General features: G+C 36.8%; 1 protein-coding gene across 5 annotated transcripts in view; it reads right to left on the bottom strand.

Annotated features, from left to right (window-relative positions):
- Nucleotides 1–22,590, bottom strand: part of ENKUR (enkurin, TRPC channel interacting protein) — a 39,838-nt gene that overhangs the window by 10,622 nt on the left and 6,626 nt on the right. For 3 of the 5 annotated variants that reach the window (NM_001444610.1, NM_001444611.1, XM_021064915.2), the window contains 4 exon segments: nucleotides 1,361–3,057; nucleotides 10,116–10,262; nucleotides 14,264–14,487; nucleotides 18,361–18,506. In NM_001444610.1, the coding sequence (NP_001431539.1) occupies nucleotides 2,881–3,057; nucleotides 10,116–10,262; nucleotides 14,264–14,487; nucleotides 18,361–18,506 (694 nt within the window). In that variant the 3' untranslated portion in view covers nucleotides 1,361–2,880. 5 annotated transcript variants of the gene reach the window in all.

The following is a 22,590-nucleotide window of genomic DNA, read 5'->3' as shown; positions in this document are numbered from 1 at the left end:
CCAAAAGAATTGAGAGCAGGGTCTTAAAGAGGCATCTGTATACCCATGTTCTTAGCAGCATTATTCACAACAGCTAAAATGTGGAAGCATTCCACTGACAGAGGGAATGGGTAAGCCAAATGTGATATAAACATACAGTGGAGTATTATTTAGCCTTACAAAGGAGGAAATTCTGCAACATGCTACAGTATGAATAAACCGTTAGGATAATTTGTAAGTGACATAAGCCGGTCATTAAAAGATACATACTGTATGATTCCAGTCACACATGGTACTCACGGTTGTCAAAACCATAGAAACAAAAAGTAGAATAGTGGTTACTGGGGGCTGAAGGGAAGAGGGAAATGAGGTTATTGTTTAAAGGGTACAGAGTTTCAGCTTTACAAGATGAAAACAGTTATGGAGATGGATGATGGTGATGGCTGTTCAACATTATAAATGTATTTAATATCACTCAACTACACAAAAATGGCAAAGGGCCAAACCACATCAAATCTCTGTGTCTCTTAATCCATGTTCTCAAGACATAGCATGTGGTCTGTGACCGGCTAACCACCTGAGTCTCCCTCCTCTTGCCGGTAGGGTAACCCAGGTTCACGTGTGTGTTGGGGTTGGGGGGGCGGTGTATGTGAGGAGAATGCACTGGAGTTCTTCAAGGTTATGATCCCAGGGTAGGGCGAGCCTTCCCAGGATGAATGGATGGGAAATTTTCCCTAGAAAGTCTGTAAGTGTGAAAAGCAATAAAATCTATCTAGCACAACATTGTGGGCCACCAATAAATGTCTAGGTTCTTCTACATAACTGGACAGAAAGTAAGAGAAAAAGCATCTGTTAAAAACACAAAGTGATCATTTTAACATTGAAGACAACTCTCATTCATGACTCCAAAATATAACCATCTTAAGGCTGAACTAATTGGAATATTTTTGCATTGCTACTGATTTTGAATTAAAAATTAGTATGTATATAGGAATCATCTTACAAGTAAAATACTGACCTGAATATTTTATCCTTAACTAGCTAAAAGGAGGCTGCATCCTTGACTGACAGTGAGGAAAAGAGTACACTCCCACCCTCATTCACATTGGATGTGATGTAAATGAGAATTTTATCTTTTTAAAAATCAGACAACAAAGATTTGGAGGTGGTTTGTTAAAGCAACCCATGTTGCTGACTTAGAAAATGCTGGTGAAAATGATGTCTCCTTTCTAGGTCTGACCTGTACACGCCAATCCACGTACAGGTCATAGCAGGAAGCCCACCCACTCCCAAATCTGGGCCCCTGAGCGACTGTGGAAAAGGGATGTTGCTGATCTCTTCACAGCACAGTACCGTTATGTGAGCCAGAAATGAGTTTCTCTTGTGTTTAAATAAATTTATTGTTACAGCTGTTAGCCTTCCCCAAATAGCAACCATCTGACCATTCTGGGATAAATGAGAATTTACCAAACGCAGTTGACCCTTGAACAACACAGGTTTGAACTCTGTGGGTCCAGTTACATGTGGATTCTTTTCAATAGTCAACATTAGGGCACTACCCGACCTGTGGCTGGTTGACTCCACACATAGGGAAACATAAATACAAAGAACCAAGGATACAGAGGGGTGACTATAAATTATATACAGATTTTCAACTCTGTGAAGGATCAGTGCCCCCAACTCCTGTGTGGTTCAAGGGTCAACTGTACTATTCTTTACTTTATATCTGTCCTAAAATAAGGAAGGAATAAAGAAATGATGCTTATAAAGAGATGTGAAAAAAAGTTTAAAGAGAGTTTTCAAAAATATTTGTATAGACAAATCTTTCTTTAAAGTAAGCTTTTCTACAATGGTCCCAAATTCTGTCTTTGTGAAAAAGCTTGGGGAAAAAAATGTCATTTTTTTTTTCTATAGGATAAAAATCAGTGTAAGCATTGTTATTTCAGTAGAAATTGTTATTGCTCTGATATTTGGTCGTTTTATATATTTTTACCAAATTTCTCCAATTTAAAATTTCATAAAAGAATCTTTTCCTTCTTGGATATTTATATGCTTATTTATTTTGAGTTGAAGAGAGCTCTACTTACATAAACTTATGGCCTAATAAATTATGTAACCTTACAAAAAGAAACATTAGAGTTCACAAAATAGGGAAAACTGAAAAGAAAAAGTAACATCCCGTTTTAGTGAAATACATATAGTAATTTATGGGATAAAGCACCTAGAATAGCAAAGGTTTTAAAAGCTGAATGTTGGGAAGGAGGCTATTCTCGGTCACAGTCCTCAGTGATACATGTCTCCTTGATTTTATGTTGTCTTCTTAATTTTCCTTCCTCCAAATGTAAAACTCTCAGCCTATATAACATCACGGACATTAAAAATGTTTATAGGTGTGAATAGCCACACATGACACAGGCTACTGGAGAATGTATGTCATTTGTGGATCTCTGAAACAATAGGTAGAAAACTCTTCAGAGCAGTAAAAAAAAGCTTATGCCACTATTTCCAATGCAAAATACTTTAACAGTTTTTAATGTTGTGTTCCTTGTATTATGCAGTTTAGAAAAAATGTGAAGTTCTGAGTGCTGACTTTATTTTTTCAGGGCCCAGAAATGTTTCTCTAAAACAAGCATATAGTAATAATAAATTATGCTACAGAGCTAGAAAACCTAATATCAAACTTTTATCAGGTTATATATGGAAGCCTTGACACTAGTAAAAAAAATTTTTTTTCTCTGCATAAGTAAATAAACCAATTACTCTTTAAACATTGCCTAAGCATTTTGGTAAAGGCCATTTTTATACTCTTCATGGTATTTTCTTTTTTGAAAAACTCATGGTTTCATTTTTATGTTTTCCATGGTTTCTCCTATGTTAATATGACCACATTTAAAAAGTCCACTATTTCTTATTAGCAATATAAATGATTTTGTGCTTTTCGAGGACAGCAATGTCATGCTCCAGCTGCTTCATCTCTTCTTCTAGCTTCTGCTTGCGCATCTTCTTAGGTATGGAGTCGATGAAGACTGAGAGGGACTGGAACTCCTTATGCACCTCCTCCCAGTTCTTTTTCAGCCCCTGCAAATGGTAAAGACAACTGCACACACCAGAGTAAACTGCAGAGGCAGAGTACATCGCAAAGAAAATTGTGCCAGGGAGGAAACATGGAAACAGGTAAAGAAAACTGACAAAAGTAACCAAAAAATAGTATATGTTTATCAAGTTCTTGGCCACAGTCACAAAAAATACTGTACAGAGGCCAAACCCTGTCCTTGATGGTGTGCTCAATTCCCATTGGGAGTATTTATTTTCTTTGCTTTTAATGTTACTGTACTTGTTTTTACCATTAATGACATGCATGCAGAGTTATGAGTAGTATGAAACCAAGCTTGTAGCAAATGTTTTGGTAAAAACAACTTAGAATTGATATCCCCAAGCAAAAAACATTTATGAACAGGAAATTATTTCTTAGAAAAATTCTTAGTTTCTTTCTTTAGCAAAAAAATATTATCCTCCTTCTGCAACAAAGAAATCACATCAAAACACTTGATTCTGACTTACATGGCCATGTTTTCTTATAGCTGACTAAATGGAATTGTATGAAATGCCAACATTCAATTTAACAAGAGATGATCTTTCATGTGTTTTCAATATTAGAAAGAATTTGTCTTTCGTATAAAGGGATCTATACTTCCCATTAATCTATTCTAGAAATGACTGAAATGTCACTAAATGTAACACGCATGGTAATTTGATAATGTAGTTAATGTTTTATGTTCTCAGAAACCAACAAATTCAAAATTAGGAATCTCTTAGGAGCAACAACAGTTATTTCCATCTCTGCATAGCTATCTCTTTCTTATCACAGTGCACTAGAGGCCCCACTGACAAAATGGTCTTAAGTTAATTGAACCCAGGCAATGAAATTTTATAAATTAACACTTTCTATTATTCACTGTGGATGTACAAATCATTTTATTTACACAAAAAGAAAGGTAAAACTGAAAGAATTTAAAATATTGCCTTGAGGAGATCCCTTCATGGTGCAGTGGAAACAAATCCAACTAGGAACCATGAGGTTGTGGGTTCGATCCCTGGCCTTGTTCAGTGGGTTAAGGATCTGGTGTTGTTGTGAGCTGTGGTGTAGGTTGCAGATGCAGCTTGGATCTGGCGTTGCTGCAGCTGTGGTAGAGGCCGGCAGCTGCAGCTCCAATTCGACCCCCTAGCCTGGGAATCTCCATATGCCACAGGTGCGGTCCTAAAATAAAGCAAAAATTAAAAAAAAATTTACTTGAAAATATGATCCTTGACACATAGATAGAAAAGATAGCCCATGCAAATGCAAACCAAAAGAAAGCTGCGGTATCTATACTTGTATCAGACAAAATTGGCTTTAAAACAAAGACTATAGTAAGAGACAACAGGCATTACATAATGATAAAGGGATCAAAACAAAAGGATATAACATTTGTAAATAGTTATGTACCCAACATAGGAGCACCTAAATATACAAAGCAAATATTTACAGATTTAAAGGGAGAAATAGAAAGCAATATAATAATAGTAGGGGACTTTAATATCCCACTTATGGATATAGCAATGGATAAATCAGACATACAGAAAATTAGTAAAGAAACATCAACTTTAAATGACCGGTTTGATCAGATGGACTTTATATATTTACATGAAACTTTCCATCTAAAAGCAGTAAATACACATTCTTCTCAAGTGTACATGGAACATTTTCCAGGACAGATCATATGTTAGGCCACAAATCAAGTCTTACTAAATTTAAGGGGATTGAAGTCATATCAAACATCTTTTCTGACCGCAAGGGTATGAAACTAGAAATAAATTATATGAAGAAAATTAGAAAATTCACAACTATGTAGAGATTAAGCAACAAGCTACTGAACAAGCAAGGGTCAAAGAAGAAATCCAAAGAGAAATAAAAAAGGGTCAAAGAAGAACTCCAAAGAGAAATAAAAAATACCTTAAACAAAAATAGAAATAAAGTGAAAGTGTACCAAAATTTATGAGATGCAGCAAAAGCAGTTCTAAAACAGAAGTTCACAGTGATAAATGCCTACCTCAAGAAACAAGAACAACCACAAATATACAACCTAACTTTACACCTCTAGAAACCAGAAAAAGAACAAAAGAAGCCCAAAGTTAGTAGAAGGGAGGGATTAACAAAGCTTGGAGCATGAGTAAATGAAATAGAGACTAAAAAGACAGTAGAAAAGATCTGTGAAGTAAGAGCTGGTTCATTGAAAAGATAAATAAAATTAACAAAGCTCTAGATAAATTCACTAAGAGAAGAAGAGAGGACTCAAATAAATAAAATCAGAAATGAAAGACGAGATATTATAACTGACACCACAGAAATAAAAAGAATTGTGAAGACTACTATGAACAATTATATGCCAACTCATTGGACAGTTGAGAAGAAACGGATAAATTCCTACAAACACACAACCCACCAAGACTGAGTCATGAAGAAAGAGAAAGTCTGAAAGGGGATTAAATCAATAATCAAAAATCTCCCAGGACCAAAGAGTGAATTCTACTGAACACTCAAAGAAATATTATCAATCCTTCTCAAACTTGTCCAAAAATAAAAGAGAAGGGAACTCTTCCATCTCATTTTATGAGGCCAGCATTATCTTATACCAAAACTGGACAAAGAGGCGACAAGAAAATAAAAATACAGGCCAATATCTCAGGAACAAAGACATAAAATCCACAACAAAATATTAGCAAACTGAATTCAACAACACATTAAAAAGATCATTTCAGACACACTTCGGAGATAGTTCAGGTTTGGATCCAGACCATTGCAATAAAGCAAGTACCCCAATAAAGTGAGTCACACAAACTTTTGGTTTCCCATGCATATAAAAGTTATATTCACACTATACTGTAGTCTATTAAGTGCAGAGTAGTAGCATTATGGCTAAAAAATCAAATGCCTTAAGAAAAAAATACTGTATTGCTTAAAAATGACAACCATCATCTAACAGTGCAGGGTTGCTACAAACCTTTGATTTGTAAAAATCTCAAAATCTATGAGGCACAATAAAACAAAGTGAAATAAAACAAGGTATGCCTGTACTATAACCCAGTGGGATTTATTCCAGAGATGCAAGGATGGTTCAACATCTGCAAATCAGTCAACATGGCACATCACATTAACAAAATAAAGGATAAATATCATGTGATCACCTCAGTTGATATAGAAAAGCCATGACAAAATTCAATTTCCATTTATGATTAAAAAAACCCTCAACAAAGTACAAGTAGAGGAAATATACCTCAACATAATAAAAGCCATATATGACAAGCCCACAGCTAACATCGTACTCGACGGTGGAAAGCTGAAAGCTTTTCCTCTAAGATCAGGAACAAAACAAAGATGCTCAATCTGGCCACTTTTATTCAACAGAGTATTGGAAGTCATAGCCAGAGCTCAGGAGTGGCATCATTAAAAATTATTGATTAAAAAAAAAAAAGGAAAGGAAATGTGGTTCTTGAAAAACATGGCCATACATTCAGATTTATGATAGGATTAGAAGTGTCTTATATAAAAATGCCTTCATAATAAGCCCCCATAGAAATAAATTTAGTCTTGTAGAAACTTTTCAGGGATAATATAACTTCAATGATTTATTTCTATGCTCAGGTAAAAATGATGATAGGATTGGGTACATTTTATAGAAAAGACTGGTTGAGAAAAAGGGCCACAGATGTTGAACCCTTCTTGAGTGAGATTATATCAAGAATTCGGGAAAGGAAAAAGATAGAAGGAAATGCATCTTTTACATTTTAAAAAAGAGGGGATGAGTTAAAACTTTTTTTTTCATTCTTTTTTTTTTCCCACTGTACAGCAAAACTTCTTAATAGTGTATGAGAAGTACTCCAAAAAAAGTCGTCAAAAGAACTAGCCTTTCATTATGAAATGGAAAATGTTTCCAGAGTGCTCCACAGGAGTGCCTATTGCAGAGAAGAAATCTATGTATTTACACTTTGAAATAGCAAAGGTTTTCACAGCTCGTTGGGTGACATTTCCTTATTACTTGTGGTCACAGCAGCTACATGTTTCTCTGTACTTCTTTTTAAAGGATAGTTTATCTTCCAGTATGTACAATAACATTTGGATCAAAGTCAACTGCTAGGGATGGGAACTAAATGTGATTAATATTTCATATTATCTTGAAATAGCCTCTCTCCTATTTTTGAGATTTTTTTTTTTTTTGGTTATTTCATCTAAAAAAGTCTTTTATCTACCATAGCAATAGTGATTTTCCCTTATTTTTATTTCTTATTTTTTCTCTTTTCTAGTTTAGTACTGAAATAGTATTGTTAATTTTGGAAAAATTTCACATAGGGAGAAGCAGTCATAAAACAAATAAGAAATGTATTCTGTTTCATGTTCCTTCTGTGGCCACCCCATCCCAGCCATTCTCCACCTTTTTGTCCTGCTCTGTGACTAGTGGTGGCACGCGCGGGGGGCGGGGGGGTTTGTTGACTCCTGTGTGGGCTGCTCCTCCTCCAGCACTCTGGCCCTCTAGCCTCTGCCCAGTTCGGTCAAGGAAGGCAGTGATGGGCAAAGAGAGAGCTTGGGGCATTTATTCCCTCTCCTTTGACATTATCTGGACATGACTGGCCCTTCAACCTGTGAGCACAACACTTGCCAGAGACCCCTCTTCTAGGCTCCAGCTCTCACTGGCTCTGGTAATGCTGCTCTTTGCCTGTCTCTTCCAACCTAGGGAGGTGATGAGTCCCACAGTCCCTAGTCCTGGGCCCCTCAGTGTTCTTGGTTGGTTCCCTTAGCCAAGCTTCACTTCTGTAAATAGGGGAGGGCAATGTGGAGGGCAAACTTCAGGCTGGGAATTGGTCAATGTGAGTTCTAGTCCCTCTTCAGCTATTTGATGATTGTGTGACTGGGGGCAAATATAAACCAAATTCCAAATTCACTGACAGTAAGGACCATGCTTGTTTTGCTCACAACAGTGTGTCTCCCAGGCTGGGTATAGTGCCTGGAACATAACAGATGTTCCATAGGTGAATGGATGGATGGATGATTGAACAAATGAGCCCACTTAATACATTTGCATTTTATATCCTCGTCTGTGAAATGAGGTTGGAATCGTAAGACCAGAGGATCCCTTCCTGGATAATGAAACAGTTATTTTTTGAAGAATGAGCAGAATGTGTCCTACTTGGGGACTTAGAACCATATGGTCACATAACTATATGCAACTCTTACCCAGGGAGGGGAACAGGGTTCAGGGCTTGTCAGGAGCAGACCTAGCAGCTTTGTTATTATGGCAGCTAGACTACCTGGCTAAGAAGGCATCCCAGGGAGGGTGAGCTCCTGTCCATCAAGGAGTATGCAAAGAAGCTCCATCCTGACCACATGAGGAAGCCCAGGGCTGCTTATCTGCAGCAGCCAAGAAGGTGCCTGAGGGAAGAGCATTCTCCTTCCGGGAAAATGTTCTCCCTCTGTTTTCCTATTTTCCAGCATTATTCAGATATAAAAACCTGGCTTTCACAAAAGTATGTGTATTTTAAGAATGGCAGAATCTCAGGAGTGAGAGAGCACAAAAGAGCAGTGCTTTTCCTGCAAGTGACATGCAAGCCCACCTCCACGTCCGCCAGCCCTTTTGCCTGCCCTGCTTCCTCTCTTCTTTCCAGCACACTATTATTAAACATCCATGTTTACCCTGGGCACTGGGTTAGGCACTGGGGAGATTGCTGACAACAAATAGACATGGTCCCTGCTGTTAGGCCACTGCTGTTGTCTGGGATACCCTCTCACTCTGCAGGTTAAGACCCAGCTAAAGACCTACCTACATTCCTCAGTGGATGTTCATGCCTTGGAACCTTATAAAACGTATGATCTGTACACACACACTCTCATATTTTGCATGTGTGCATATATATAGCACCTCTCATCATTTAATTTATAACATTATCCATAACAGAAATTTTATCTTATGCCCCTTGGGTAGCATGATACTCTAAGCAGAACAGGCATTTAATAAAGGTTTATTGATGACTATGACGACATTGATTAAAATGTTAAGAATTTATAATTCATAACAGCATATGAATCTATTTTTCAATAGAAATTAATGTGGTAAAAATAGAGCTTTTTTTCTGTTTTTAAAAGGTCACTGGAAATGGCTTTGTAGAAAGTTTTCAAAATAACAAAGAATAAAGTCCTGTTTTTGCCTCTACAAGAGCACCACTATAGAAGAGTATAAGTAGGTGCTTAATAAATACCCTCTAAAGGTAGAGATGTTCTTAATGCAAGATTTTTATCTGATCAACCCTGCTCACATTCCCCCGGTATTTTAAGTGCTTCAGATAAAAGTCTTGCATTAAAAATGCCAATGTAAGTGTCTTTAAGTATTTTACTCAAAATAAAGAAAACAGGGAGTTCCCGTCATGGCGCAGTGGAAACGAATCTGACTAGGAACCATGATGTTGTGGGTTCAATTCCTGGCCTTGCTCAGTGGGCTAAGGATCCGGCGTTGCCATGAGCTGTGGTGTAGGCTCATATTAGACGCCTAGCCTGGGAACCTCCATATGCACTGGGTGCAGCTCTAAAAAGCCAAAAAAATAAAAAATAAAAAAAAATAAAAATAAAGATGAAATAAAACATATGTAAAAACTAGCATTTGGTTATTTTAAAATCTGGATATTTGGCTTATAGGAAAAGAAAAAAAAAGTTGGTCTAGGGACAGTTTCAGTTATTCTAGAGCTCCACCTAGTGAAAAATACCTATTTTATGGATATTTTTCAAAAATTCAAGGACATGGGAATGAAAATTAAAATGCTTTCCTGCTTTATTTAATGCATGCCCTTTGAAGGAGAAGGTAGCTTGCTTATAACACTATTTCAGGAAAAGTAGAAGCTCACCCAGTTGGAAACAAATTATTAGATAATCACTACATTACAACTTTTTTTCTCTCTCCAAAGAGCCAGCTTTGCTGCATGAGGTTGTCACTGCAACCAAAAGAGAGTGAACTGATTTCAAAATCAAAGTGTTGGCTTAATCATCATGGATAGTGGACCTTTCAGAGCTGTCCTAGAGAGTTACACGTGACTGTCAATCATAGAACACTTACCTGCAGAACCGCCTCCCTTTCTTCATCAGACAGTCTTTTCATAGCTGCTTTCCTGAGGTTTTCCTGGATATAGTTATCATATTCTTCTTGGGCTTTCTTCACTTCCTCATTTCGCTTACATATATATTCAGGCGTGACACCATAATCCTTAGAAAGAGTTTTCAGAAAAAAAATATCAACATCTTGAAAGTAATCTTATATATGTGTACATATAAACTAATGATTAGGAAAAAAAGAAATTTTATCAACTTAAAACCTTTGCTCAAAACACTGCAAATTGGAGTTCCCGTCGTGGCGCAGTGGTTAACGAATCCGACTAGGAACCATGACGTTGTGGTTTTGATCCCTGCCCTTGCTCAGTGGGTTAACGATCCAGCGTTGCCGTGAGTTGTGGTGTAGGTTGCAGGTGCAGCTCGGATCCCATGTTGCTGTGGCTCTGGCGTAGGCTAGCGGCTAGCGGCTACAACTCCGATTCGACCCCCAGCCTGGGAACCTCCATATGCCGTGGGAGGGGCCCAAAGAAATAGCAAAAAGACAAAAACAAACAAACAAAAAAAACCACTGCAAATTGACAAGTCAGTGATTTTTTTTTTCTCCCCCAAATGGGAACTAGTTGATTCTGGACATTAAAACCAATTTGCATTGTTAGTATGGTTATAGGTTTTCCCTCTTCTGAATGTTCCCAGTGCCTGTTCTTGGCTGATAACTTGGCCCTTATTTTACCCCTAAGGGTTGGCTTTTCTTTCTTTCAGGTGGGCTTCAGCTTTTATCTGGAAATATCTCAAATATCTTGAGGTCTCTTTTGCATGATTTTTTTTTTTTAAAGAAGTTAAATGCGTTCAATGCATTGTAAAAACAAACTGTTAGAGATACTAAGCACATCTGGTTTAAGAAAAAACTGACTTGTTTTTGGAAAGGCAAAATACATTTTTAGGCTCCTGGGCTGCTTACAAGGACTTACAGTGAAGCAATCAGCTGTGATTCAAGTCTGTCTATGTGCTAATATCACCATATAAAGAAACTCCCTGTTCATTCTTCAAAAAATTATTTGAGAATGTACTTGGCGCTTTGCTACACTACTGAATAAGAAAGGGAAGGTTTCTGTCCTTATAGGATATGCACTCTATGGTGAGAGAAATTCACCAAAAATAGGCTATAAAACAAGTGCTCTCAAGTAAAAATACAGTAAGAAGAAAATAATGAGAGCTATTTTAGATAAATAAGGATGTCAGGGAAGATTTCTCTGAGGAAGCAGCCTTGAGAGACATGGTAGTCATTAGAACTGTTCACAAATACTCTGGTTCTTCTCCTTCTAGGCACTTGGTTGGGCAGTACTTCTCTGCTCCCCTCCAAGTAAGATGCAGACATGTGCACTGTATTGCCCAAAGTGAGTGGAAGGAACCTCTGTCCCTTTTGGGCAGAAGCCTTACAAACTAATGGATGACTTGCCATGTTCTTTTTCTCTCTGGCACAGTGATGGGTGATGTTTTAGGTTGCCTAGGTCTTGGAACGGGGACAGAAACAGAGCTTCCAACAACCCTCCATGGAGATGTACCACAAGCAAACATGTTGCTTTTAGTTACTGAAATCTGGGTGTTATTTGTGAACCACGGCATAACCTAATCCTGAATGATCAAGGGATAGAAATACTAGCTATGAATGTGTTCTGGAAAGTTCTAAGAGCATGGCATCTTTGTAAGTTGGTTCAATGGTAACAAGGTCAACTGATTTCAGGAAAAACTAAGGGCAACACCTCATCTGAGCCCCATACAATCACTAATGTTCATAATGTTGATTCTGCATCATCACAAAAGATTAAATTATGTTGGGTATACTCTGTTTAGGAAAAACAACTATCTCACAATTGGGTAAAAGCTGCAGGGACCTGAAATATTCCCATGTGCTGGATCATGGAGGGCTAGTGCACATTATTAATATTAATAACTGCATATGTTATAATATCCACCATTTAATGAACTTTTTACTAGGTGCCAGGTATTGTGTCAAGTGCTTAATATATTTTATATCATTTAATCCTCAGTACAATGCTGTGGTAAATCTAACAACTTGTTAAGGATCACAGAGTTTTAAGTGGCAGAGTTAGAATTTGAAATGCTGTCTTGATTGCTGTATGACTGAGGCAAACACCCATCCTTCAGTTTGCTTACACAAACTGTTCTCATGGCACAAATGGGCATGCAGTAACTTTTCTTTTTTTTGGCTGTGCCTGCAGCATGTGGAAGTTCCCGAGCCAGGGAACGAACCCAAGCCATAGCTGTAAACTAGAGCCACAGCTGTAACCAGAGCCATAGCAGTGACAATGCTGGATCCTCCACTCACTGACTGGGCCACAAGAGAACTCCCATGCAATATCTTATTTGGGACTAAAACATGAGGTTCACTCACTTTTAAAAAGTGACATTGCCATTAAAAGGACTTACTACCCCACTTAGCAATAACAGATTTTAAATTAACTGTGAGAAGTGGAAAGGAAGTTGAGTTAGTCCTCCACCAGCCCTGATTGCTTAGCTGCCGAGAGTAGGCTAGGAGTAGAGAATCTGCATGGCTTGGTAAACGAGCACAGGTAGACTAACCTAATATTTTTCTGTCTCTGTGATGAAGACTCTCAATTTTCTGTTCAAGCCAGAAAATGTATTGAAATAGTGGACAGCTTAGGCAGAAGATAGCCAGAAAGAAGGTCACCGTGTGTGGCAGCTGGTGGCATGACCATCAAAGAAGGATTTTTACATTATGGTGGAGAAATGATGGATTGGAAATGGTTTTAAAGAGACAGGAGAGTGAAATTTCTGCTTTTCCACACCCTATGGGACAAGGACTATGAGCAGTCTCCAGGGGCCATGAGAGGAGGAAGTGTCTGAAGAATGAAATCTTTGTTGGCATGTGCTGCCAACTCCTGGTCTTAGCCAACCGAGTCACAAGGGTTTCTAAGGGAATAAGAATGTTCTCTGACAAGAGCCTTGAGGTTCCTGTTTTGGCTTTGAGCAGGTATTGGGTTCATCACAGTAGCTCACTGGACTACCTCAGCACAAGCCCCTCATACGTCACTACTGCAATTTCTTTTTCTCTTCCTTCCTTTTTTGCCACAAGTTACTATTATGCATTATTATTCTTTAGGATTTTGCACTAATGTTTTACTATGTGTGTTTCAAGCACTTTTGTGCTCTACAACTATGTAAAGTAAAATAGGTTTTATGTAAAGGATTTTTGTAAGCTCTTAAAGTTTACATATTGAAACAATTAACCCAAGCATCTACAATTTTCAACAGTGAAATTATAACCTTATCTGATAAACCCCTTTTCAGATACAAATGAAGGTTCTCCCAAAGACCAGATTATTGTACAGTACTTTTAAGGACTGCTCTACTCCAAACCAAACACAAATGAATATATTCAAGTGGAAATAGTACTGGCAATTATTTACATGACAATGATAGGATGGTTGGTCCTAAAGTTGTTTTCCTCTTCATTTCTCTCATTGTTACCAAGATACTGTGAACTGATGACTAAACTTAGGATCTTCTGAAAGGTTATTCCTTCCAGATTTATAGTAATGACTGTGCTTCCGGGGACATTTCTACCTCACCAAAAATGAGTACCTTTCAGAGACTGTTGGTTATAATTGGTAAATATAGTAACAACCGAAATTAAGGAAAACACTTATATTCTCCTCTACTGAAGTGTATGGTGTTGCTCATTCCAAATTCTCTGTAACTTCATCACACTGGATTTGGACTAAACATAGACTTCAGAGGAATGAGAACTGCCAATCTAGATAACTTGTCCAGTGAGGGCACTATTTTTTTTTTTAATTGAAATACAGTTGATTTAGGATATTGTATTAGTTTTAGGTGTACAACATGGTGGTTTAACATTTTTATAGATTATACTCCATTTAAAATTATTATAAAATGTTTGCTATATTCCCTGTGCTGTTCCATATATCCTTGTAGCTTATTTATTTTATCCATAGTAATTTATACCTCTGAACTCCTTCTTCCTTTCCTTCTCCCCACTGATAACCATGGTTTGTCAGGGAGAACACTATTTGCGACAGTACAGAAAATCATTATGAATACCACATTTAGATTATTTGAATCTCAGGTCATATTAATATATCACAAGGCTACCTTTTTATTGATGTACTTTGGAACTAGTCCTGAAGTTTCAAGGTCATGCTTGTCCCCAGTTCTTTTGTCAACATAAACTGGTTTAGGCTTTTTAGCCACTCCCATAATGACATTGGCTGCATTTGTATTTATAAAGTTTTTTTCACTCTGTATTCCCATGACTGGATGTTCAGTTCTCAATGGCACAGGAGGCTTTTTGGGCTCATGCCGATCAAACTTTTTTTCTGTTAAACACAACATTTCCTTGTTAATATTAAACTATAAACATGTCTGCTCAGTACTATTTATAACATTCAAATATTTTACCACTAGTATATTAGTGTTTACTAATAATACATTCAAATATTTAAGGTAAAAATCAGTAATCATAAATGCAAAAAATTAAGTGCAACATAATTAGTATAAAAAACAATATAAAAATGTAAGGGAAGAAAATAAACATCCCGAATCATATGCTAACTAAAACATTTTTATTAACTATTATAAAAATATTTTCTTATAAAGATTTCAACAACAAATGCTCAGTTTTTCCATTGAAAAAAGTTTAAAGAAACATTAAAACTCTTTTCTGAGTGCTTTTAACATTACTAATAACTGTTTCTTTGGAGGAAAGTTATTATAAAATCACCGAGTTAATAAATCAAATTTGATTTACTTAAAATCCAAGAATCTGTGGGTTTTTTCACTAAAATGATTATAAGATATAAAAATCACTTAACATACAGCTTAAGAAATAAAAGATTACCAAGACTGTTGATGTTTCCTATTCACTCCTCCCTGATGACTGCTCACTTCCTAAAATAACACACCCCAGAATTTATCATATTTACTACTATTTTTTTTTTGGTCTTTTGTCTTTTTAGGGCCATACCCATGGCATATGGAGGTTCCCAGGCTGGGGTCAAATCACATGCTCATGGATACTAGTCAGGTTCTTAACCCTCTGAGACACAGCAGAAACTTCCAACACAGCCTCTTTAAATTGACCGTTACCGACTCATTTATTTTGACACAGCCACATCAAAATGGTTTATCAAAATGCTAAAATGTAAAATAGTTACAACTTATTTCCAAGAATCAAGGGCAACAACTATCTTGACAAAACCTTTCTCAAAACCGTAGCCCCCTCACCTAGAGATTTTGGCTTTATTCCTTTCCGTACTGTTTGAACTTTGTAGTCATTTTATATACCATTTATTATGAGAAAAAAAAATACTTAATATTAAAACTCTACAAACTGGGTTAACCTCTTATAGGCAGAATTGTGTGCCCCCCAATATTCTTGTGTTGGGAGTCCTAGTACCTCAGTATGGGACTGCAGCTGGACATGTCTTTAAAGGGGGACTGAAGTCTAAATGAGGTCATTAGGGTGAGGCCTACTCTAATATGACTAATGTCCCTCTCAGAGGAGGAGACTGGACACAGACACACAAAGAAGGAAGACCATGTGAAGATACAGGGAGAATACAGCTACCTACAATCAGGGAGAGATGTCTCAAAAGAAATGAAGCCAGGAAACACCTTTATCTTGGACTTGAACTCCAGAATTGTGACAAAAATACATTTCCATTTAGGCTACCCATGTTTGTTATGTTAGCAGCCCTAGTGACCAACATACCTCTGATAATTCCATACCCCCAGAAATATTATAAAGGAGGTTTTGAATATTCATTAATTCATGCCATATATTTATGTTGAGCAATTACTATGTCCCCAGGTAATGCTCTAGGAACTGTGGATACAGCAGGTAACAAAAGAGACTGTCTCCATTCTCATGGAGTTTACATTATAGTGGGGGGTGAAAAAAGAAAATTTAATATGCAAAATATAATATATATATTTGCTTGAACTATACATAAAATTCTTCACTGCTTTTGACCTACAAAAATGGTATCTTCTTTCTATTTAACATGTTACTGAGATGTGAATATTGTCAAAAATTGAAATAAGGAGTTTTTACATGAAGCCTGAAGCAGAGACTAAGCCTTCCACAGCCCAAGTAGCTCCTTTGTATCAGATACATCCAACCAAGTAAGGATGGCTTAAAATGTTTGCCTAAAAAATCAGAGGCATCCATCTTCTAGATATTCACATGGGAAACATTTAGAAGCCAAATTTAATTATTAGCTGAAAGTGCATGCAAATGACTCCTCTAACTATAGCTTTAGAAATGCATTTCTGAATCCTCAGAAAATGAGGAAAGAAAGACTGATAACTCATTCTTAGTTGAGTAAGTAAATTATAAATCTTGGTTTATGGTTTGCATGGGATGGAGCCTAAGCCTACCCCCTTCTTTTGCTTATGTTATATGTATCTAAATGTCATCATGTCCCTCATCCCAGGAAGTAGGGGTTGGCAATGAGAGAAGGCTTAGAAAATGGGGTGAGGCTGTCTCTTCACAAATTATTTGGTGGCAGTGATACTAAATATGAAAACTGAATGACGTGGCTTTTTTAAAGGTTATAACAACATGACAATATCAACACAGCCTTGCAGTCATGCAGATGTTCCACCAGTTGAGACATGTTCATGGACCTGTTAGTTATTTTTCAGTGTGTCTAGAAAATTACTGTGCTCAAAATGGCAAAATATTCACAGACAGATTGGCAGCAGCCTTGACATATATTACCTTTAACTTTGTCTCAGTGGACTGGGCTTTTAAAGCCCTAGAATTTCTTAATTATTCTTAAGGTGAATGAAATTTTGTTTTGCCTTATAATGTTTATAAGAGGAGAGACAGACTTCTTCCTCTTTTCCTTATTTTCCTGGTAGTCTTTTCCCTGATATATATATTCTGTATGACCACATAGAAAACTGACTACCTAATTTGCGAGGCTCAGTACAAAGTGAAAATGTGGTGCTCTTGGATAAAAAACCATTAGGAATATCAAGATGGCAAAAGCAGAGGATTAAACCAAATGTGGGGTCCTTTCAAGCGTGGGGCCCCGTGTGACTGCACTGGTAGCATGCCCAAAAAAACGGCTCTCACTCATCAAAGCTCTTCCACTGCATTTAACTCCTTCATTGCCCTGACAGTCTTAGAGATCTGACAAGAGTTAAAAACCAGTCAAGGCTAAAATGAGCCTGGTAGTTGCTTCGACCACTGACTATAACAGCTGTTAAGTTTTATCTCTTGGAGGAAAGACTAGACAGGGTTTAGATCCTGACCAATCTTGCCCACTGGGATTTAGGATGCTTCTTATAATTGTTGTTTGCTATTGAAGTGAAATGGCTAGGGATGAAGATGGTGAGGCATGTGGTGCTGGAGATGGGGCTTTACTGAATAGTCGAAGATGAAGTTCAGATGCCTGACCATCAAAAGGAAAGTCTACTTGGGAGGCAACTTAGCATTGCCCACTCTCTTTTTCTACTACATTCTCTCTTTTTGTAGAGCTTTTTTTAAAATGTATTTTTAATTGACATATAGTTGATGTACAATATTATCTGTGCCACAGGTGTACAATATACACAATTTTAAAGATTCTACTCCATTTATAGTTATTATAAAATACTGACAGCTGTATTCCCTGTGTTGTACAATGTATCTTTGTATATTATTTTATACCTCATGGTTGGTACCCCTTAATCCACTACCCCTGTATTGTCCCCCTCTTCTTCCCACTGGTAACCACTAGTTTGTTCTTTATATCTGTGAGTCTGCTTCTTTTCTATTATATTCACAAATTTACTGCATTTTTTAGTTCCACATATAAGTAATAACATATAGTATTTGTCTTTCTGTGACTTATTTCACTTAGCAAATACTGTCCAGGTCCATGTTGTTGCAATGGCAATATTTATTCTTTTTATGGCTGAGTAATATTCCACTGTACATACATGCTACATGCTCTTTATCCATTCCTCTGTTGATGGGCACTTAGGTTGCTGCCTTATCTTGGAAACTTTAAATAATGCTGCTATAAATATTAGGGTGCATTTATCATATTCTTGACTTCTATTTTCTCCTAGGCTCTCAAATTCTGTTTAATACAAGGTAGAGTTGCTATCACTGTAAACATTCAATATTCTCAGACAAAATAATTTTAGTTAAATTACTTATTAACACTTTTAATATTAAAAAGAATGATAAAACCTACTGGGTGGTAGAGTTTTTTCCTTAGAGTGTTTCTTCAAGAAATCCTTTGGAGAAGGTACTTCAAGTTTTGCTGGTCCCATGGTTTTCATTGCAGTTTTAAATTTCTGCATGTCATCTTTTACAGTTGCCTTAAAAATTGATATGTACCTAAAAATAAAAAGTTATAGAATTTATATTTGTAAAAAAATTATTTAAAGCTTAAAAAAGAATATACTATTCTAATTTTTATATGTGTATATTCATTTGGAGATAGCCATAAACTAGTTTTCTGTATTACCTGAGCCCTGTCCATCAGGCTGAGGCAAGATAGTTGGAAGTTTTACCCTAAGAAAAGGTGCCAGGGTAAATATTGTCACAGTAGCTCCTTATTATACTTTGAACACCTTAGTTTCTATAGTGAGGTCACCTTTTCCATTGCTGACATTAGTAATTTGTGTCCTCTCTCTTTCTGCTAAGTATAACTTTTTAAATTTAATTGATCTTCCTAAAGAACTTTTCATTGATTTTCTCTATTGTTCACATGTTTTCCTTTCAATGATTTCTGTACTGATACTTACTATTTCTCCTAGTTTGGAGCTTAATTTGCTTTTCTTTCTTTTTTAGTTTCTCAAGGTTGTAAGCTTAGGTATTTGACTTGAGACCTTTATATTTATCTAATAGAAGCTATAAAATTTTCTCTAGGAATTGCTTTATAGCTGTATTCACAAATTTTGATATGCAATGCTTTCATTTTCATTCAGCTCAAAGTAACTTAATTCCCTTCTGATACCTTCTTTGGCTTAGGAGTTTAAGATGCGTTTTGCTTGGTCTCCAAATATTGAGGGATTTTCCAGATACCTCTCTGATTTTTAATTCATGTCTATTGTGGTTAAAGAATATATTTATACAATTTTGATCCTTTAAAATTTCCTCACGCTTGTTTTATGACACATGGTCTATCTTGGTAAATGTTTTGTAGACACTGTAAAAGAAAGTATACCCTGCTGCTGTTGGCTGACAGTTGGTAATATTTCCAAGTGTTCTAATAATCATTGAAAGAGAGATGCTGAAATCTCTGACTATAATTGTGGACTTGTCTATGTCTTCATTTAGTTTTATCAGCTTTTGCTTCATATATTTTGAATCTCTATCAGTAGGTGCATAGCATTATACCTTCTTGAAAAACTGATCCCTTCATCATTAAAAATATTATTTATCCCTTTTAAAATTCCGTACTCTAAAATCTACTCTGTCTGATATTAACTACTCCATCATTCCTTTGATTTATGGTAATGTAGAATTTTTCCCTTTGCTAACTTTTTGTTTATTTGTGCCTTTATTTTTAAAGGAAGTTTTCTTGTGGAAAGCATAGAATTTTAATCCTTTCTAACAATTTATCTGGTGTGTTTAGACCATTCACAATTTAATGTGATTTTTAAAAAATGTTTAAATTTTCCATCTTGCTATTTGTTTCCTACACATACCACTGGTAACCACTAGTTTGTTTTCTATATCTGTGAATCTGCTTTTTTTGTTTTCTTAACTACTTTGTTGTATTTTTTAAGACTCCACATAAAAGTGATGTCATAGTATTTGTCCTTCTGTCTGACTTATTATACTTAGCATAATGTCCTCCAATTCCATCCCTGTTGCCACAGGTAGCAAAACTTCATTAGTTTTTATGGCTCAGTAGTATTCCACTGTGTATATATACCACATTTTCTTTACTCATTCATCTGTTGCTGGGCACTTAGCTAGCTTCCATTACACTTCATTTTTTTTCTTTTTTTGGCTGCCCTGCAACATATGGCATTCCCACACCACCCAAGCTACAGTTGTGACCTACAACCAGCTGCAGCAATTCTGGATCCTTTAACCCACTGTACCAAGCCAGGGATAAAACCCAAGTCCTAGCACTGCAGAGACACTGCTGATCCTGATGCACAAAAGCAGGAACGCCTACACTTTCTTTTCTAGTGCATTTTATTCTATTTTCTGGATGGTGTGTTTTAATAAAGATTTAGGGGGTGACTTTATTAGACAACTGGTACTACTTTCTATCAGATGTGGGCTTTACATAATTACTCTAAAACTAAAGTTGTCATTTTCAATACCATACTTGCATTTATTTTCAGGCCAACAGTCATCACAGAGTAAGTCATAGTAAGTCTTTAGATATGTATTTCTAAAGCAGTTTATCTTTAAAAACCCACAGAGAAACATGTACCAAAAGTTGGTACAGTTAGATAATACCTGATCGAGATTTTTTTCATCCTAATGGGTTAGATGGACATCTGATTAACCAACTACTGTTTTTTGTTTTGTATTAAGTTTCAGGTGCATATTATTGCAGTGCTTCTCTATTTTGTAGAATTTCAGGATCTAGACTGCATTAGAATGTTATTTATTATCATTTCCAAATTATTTCTTGAAGAGAATTTTGACATGTATAGTGATGCCCCTTAAACCCAGCTAAAGGCACTAAAGTGAGTCTTCAGTTTAGCCTCCTGACTGTAACAAGTAGTTCAATTTTCAGAAATGGATGCCAGTTCTTTATTTTTTTATTTAAATTTTTAAAAAAAGTTTATTTATTTTTTGTCTTTTTGCCTTTTCTTGGGCCGTTCCCGCGGCATATGGGAGGTTCCTAGGCTAGGGGTCTAATCGGAGCTGTAGCTGCCAGCCTACACCAGAACCACAGCAACGCGGGATCCGAGCCACATCTGTGACCTACACCACAGCTCATGGCAACGCCGGATCGTTAACCCACTGAGCAAGGGCAGGGACCGAACCCGCAACCTCACAGTTCCTAGTCGGATCCGTTAACCACTGCGCCACGATGGGAACTCCCATGAAATGGATGCCAGTTCTAGTCCCAGTGTGCCTGGTTGTCAAGGGCATGCTCTCCCCTTAAGTGGCAACCCAGGTATGTGTCACTGAGTGTAATTCTGATCATGGTGCTGCTCATATTTACCACAAGCTGTTGAAAGAAATGATATGGTAGATTATCAAAAGGTTATGTAGTTAATGTATTCATTTAGATCTGTGCTGGAGAAGACAGGAGTTACCAGCCCACATGTGGATACTGAGCACTAGAAATATGGCTATGTCATGTGCTGAAGCCATAGTATTTTGGATATATTAGGTTAAATAAAAATATAGCATTCAAGTGATTTTTGCGTGTATTCCTACTTTTAATTAAAAGTAGCTATTGGAAAACTTAAAATTATGTATGTGGCTCACGTTTAATTTCCATTGAACAGTGCTGACCTAGAAAAATCAATCCTGGAAATAAACAACATAGTCAGAGTTGTATAACCAGACTACGTCATATTGATGCCTCCAAAACTGTTTTCAGTAAATTATGCTCTGTCATGAGGCCATCAGTCTATAATGAGAGCAATATCAGACCTATGGAACTTGGTGTATTTACTGTAAAAGTGCTGCTGAAATATTTATTCATTATACTATACACATTGTCGCTACTCTCCACCGCCCCTGGAAAAAGTGCATTTCTGGCACACATCAAGAATACTTGTGCTTCTCTGCTACTGCTTTACTTTTGCCCTATGCAAAAAGAGACTTAGGGTGTTAAGTGTTCCTTCAAGGATCCTGGGAAGAATCTTTCCTCCCTTTAGGGTTGCCCACTTTGTAGTGAGAGCTGAGTCAAACTGGAATCAGATTTTAAGCACATATACAAGATTTTAAAACATTATTACATTTTGTTTTGTTTTGTCTTTTGGGGGCCACACCCACAGCGTATGGAAGTTCCCAGGCTATGGGGTCGAATCGAAGCTAGAGTTGCTGGCCTACACCATAGCCACAGCAACATGGGATCCAAGCCGCATCTGTGACCTACACCACAGCTCACAGCAACGCCAGATCCTTAACCCACTGAGTGATGTCAGGGATCAAACCTGAATCCTCATCGACACTAGTCAGATTCGTTACTGCTGAGCCACAACAGGAACTCCGAAACTGTTATATTTAAAATGGATAAGCAACAAGGTCCTGCTGTATAGCACAGGGAATCAATCACTTGTGATAGAACATAATGGAAGATAATACAGGAAAAAGAATGTATGAACATGTATGACTAGGTCACTTTGCCATATAGCAGAAATTGACAGAACACTGTAGATCAACTACATTTTATTTTTTAGTTTTAATTTTTTTTTTTTTTTTTTTTTTTTTTGCTTTTTAGGGCTGCACACGGGGCATATGGAGGTTCCCAGGCTAGGGGTCTAATCGGAGC

Source organism: Sus scrofa, chromosome 10 (genome assembly GCF_054392235.1).
Source record: "Sus scrofa isolate SSC_HxYL_T2T_F1_AM1 chromosome 10, Sscrofa_HxYL_maternal_Yorkshire_Landrace_v2.0, whole genome shotgun sequence".
Taxonomy (NCBI): domain Eukaryota; kingdom Metazoa; phylum Chordata; class Mammalia; order Artiodactyla; family Suidae; genus Sus; species Sus scrofa.
The sequence above is the reverse complement of the archived record's forward strand: the minus strand, read 5'-3'. Positions and strand labels throughout refer to the sequence as shown.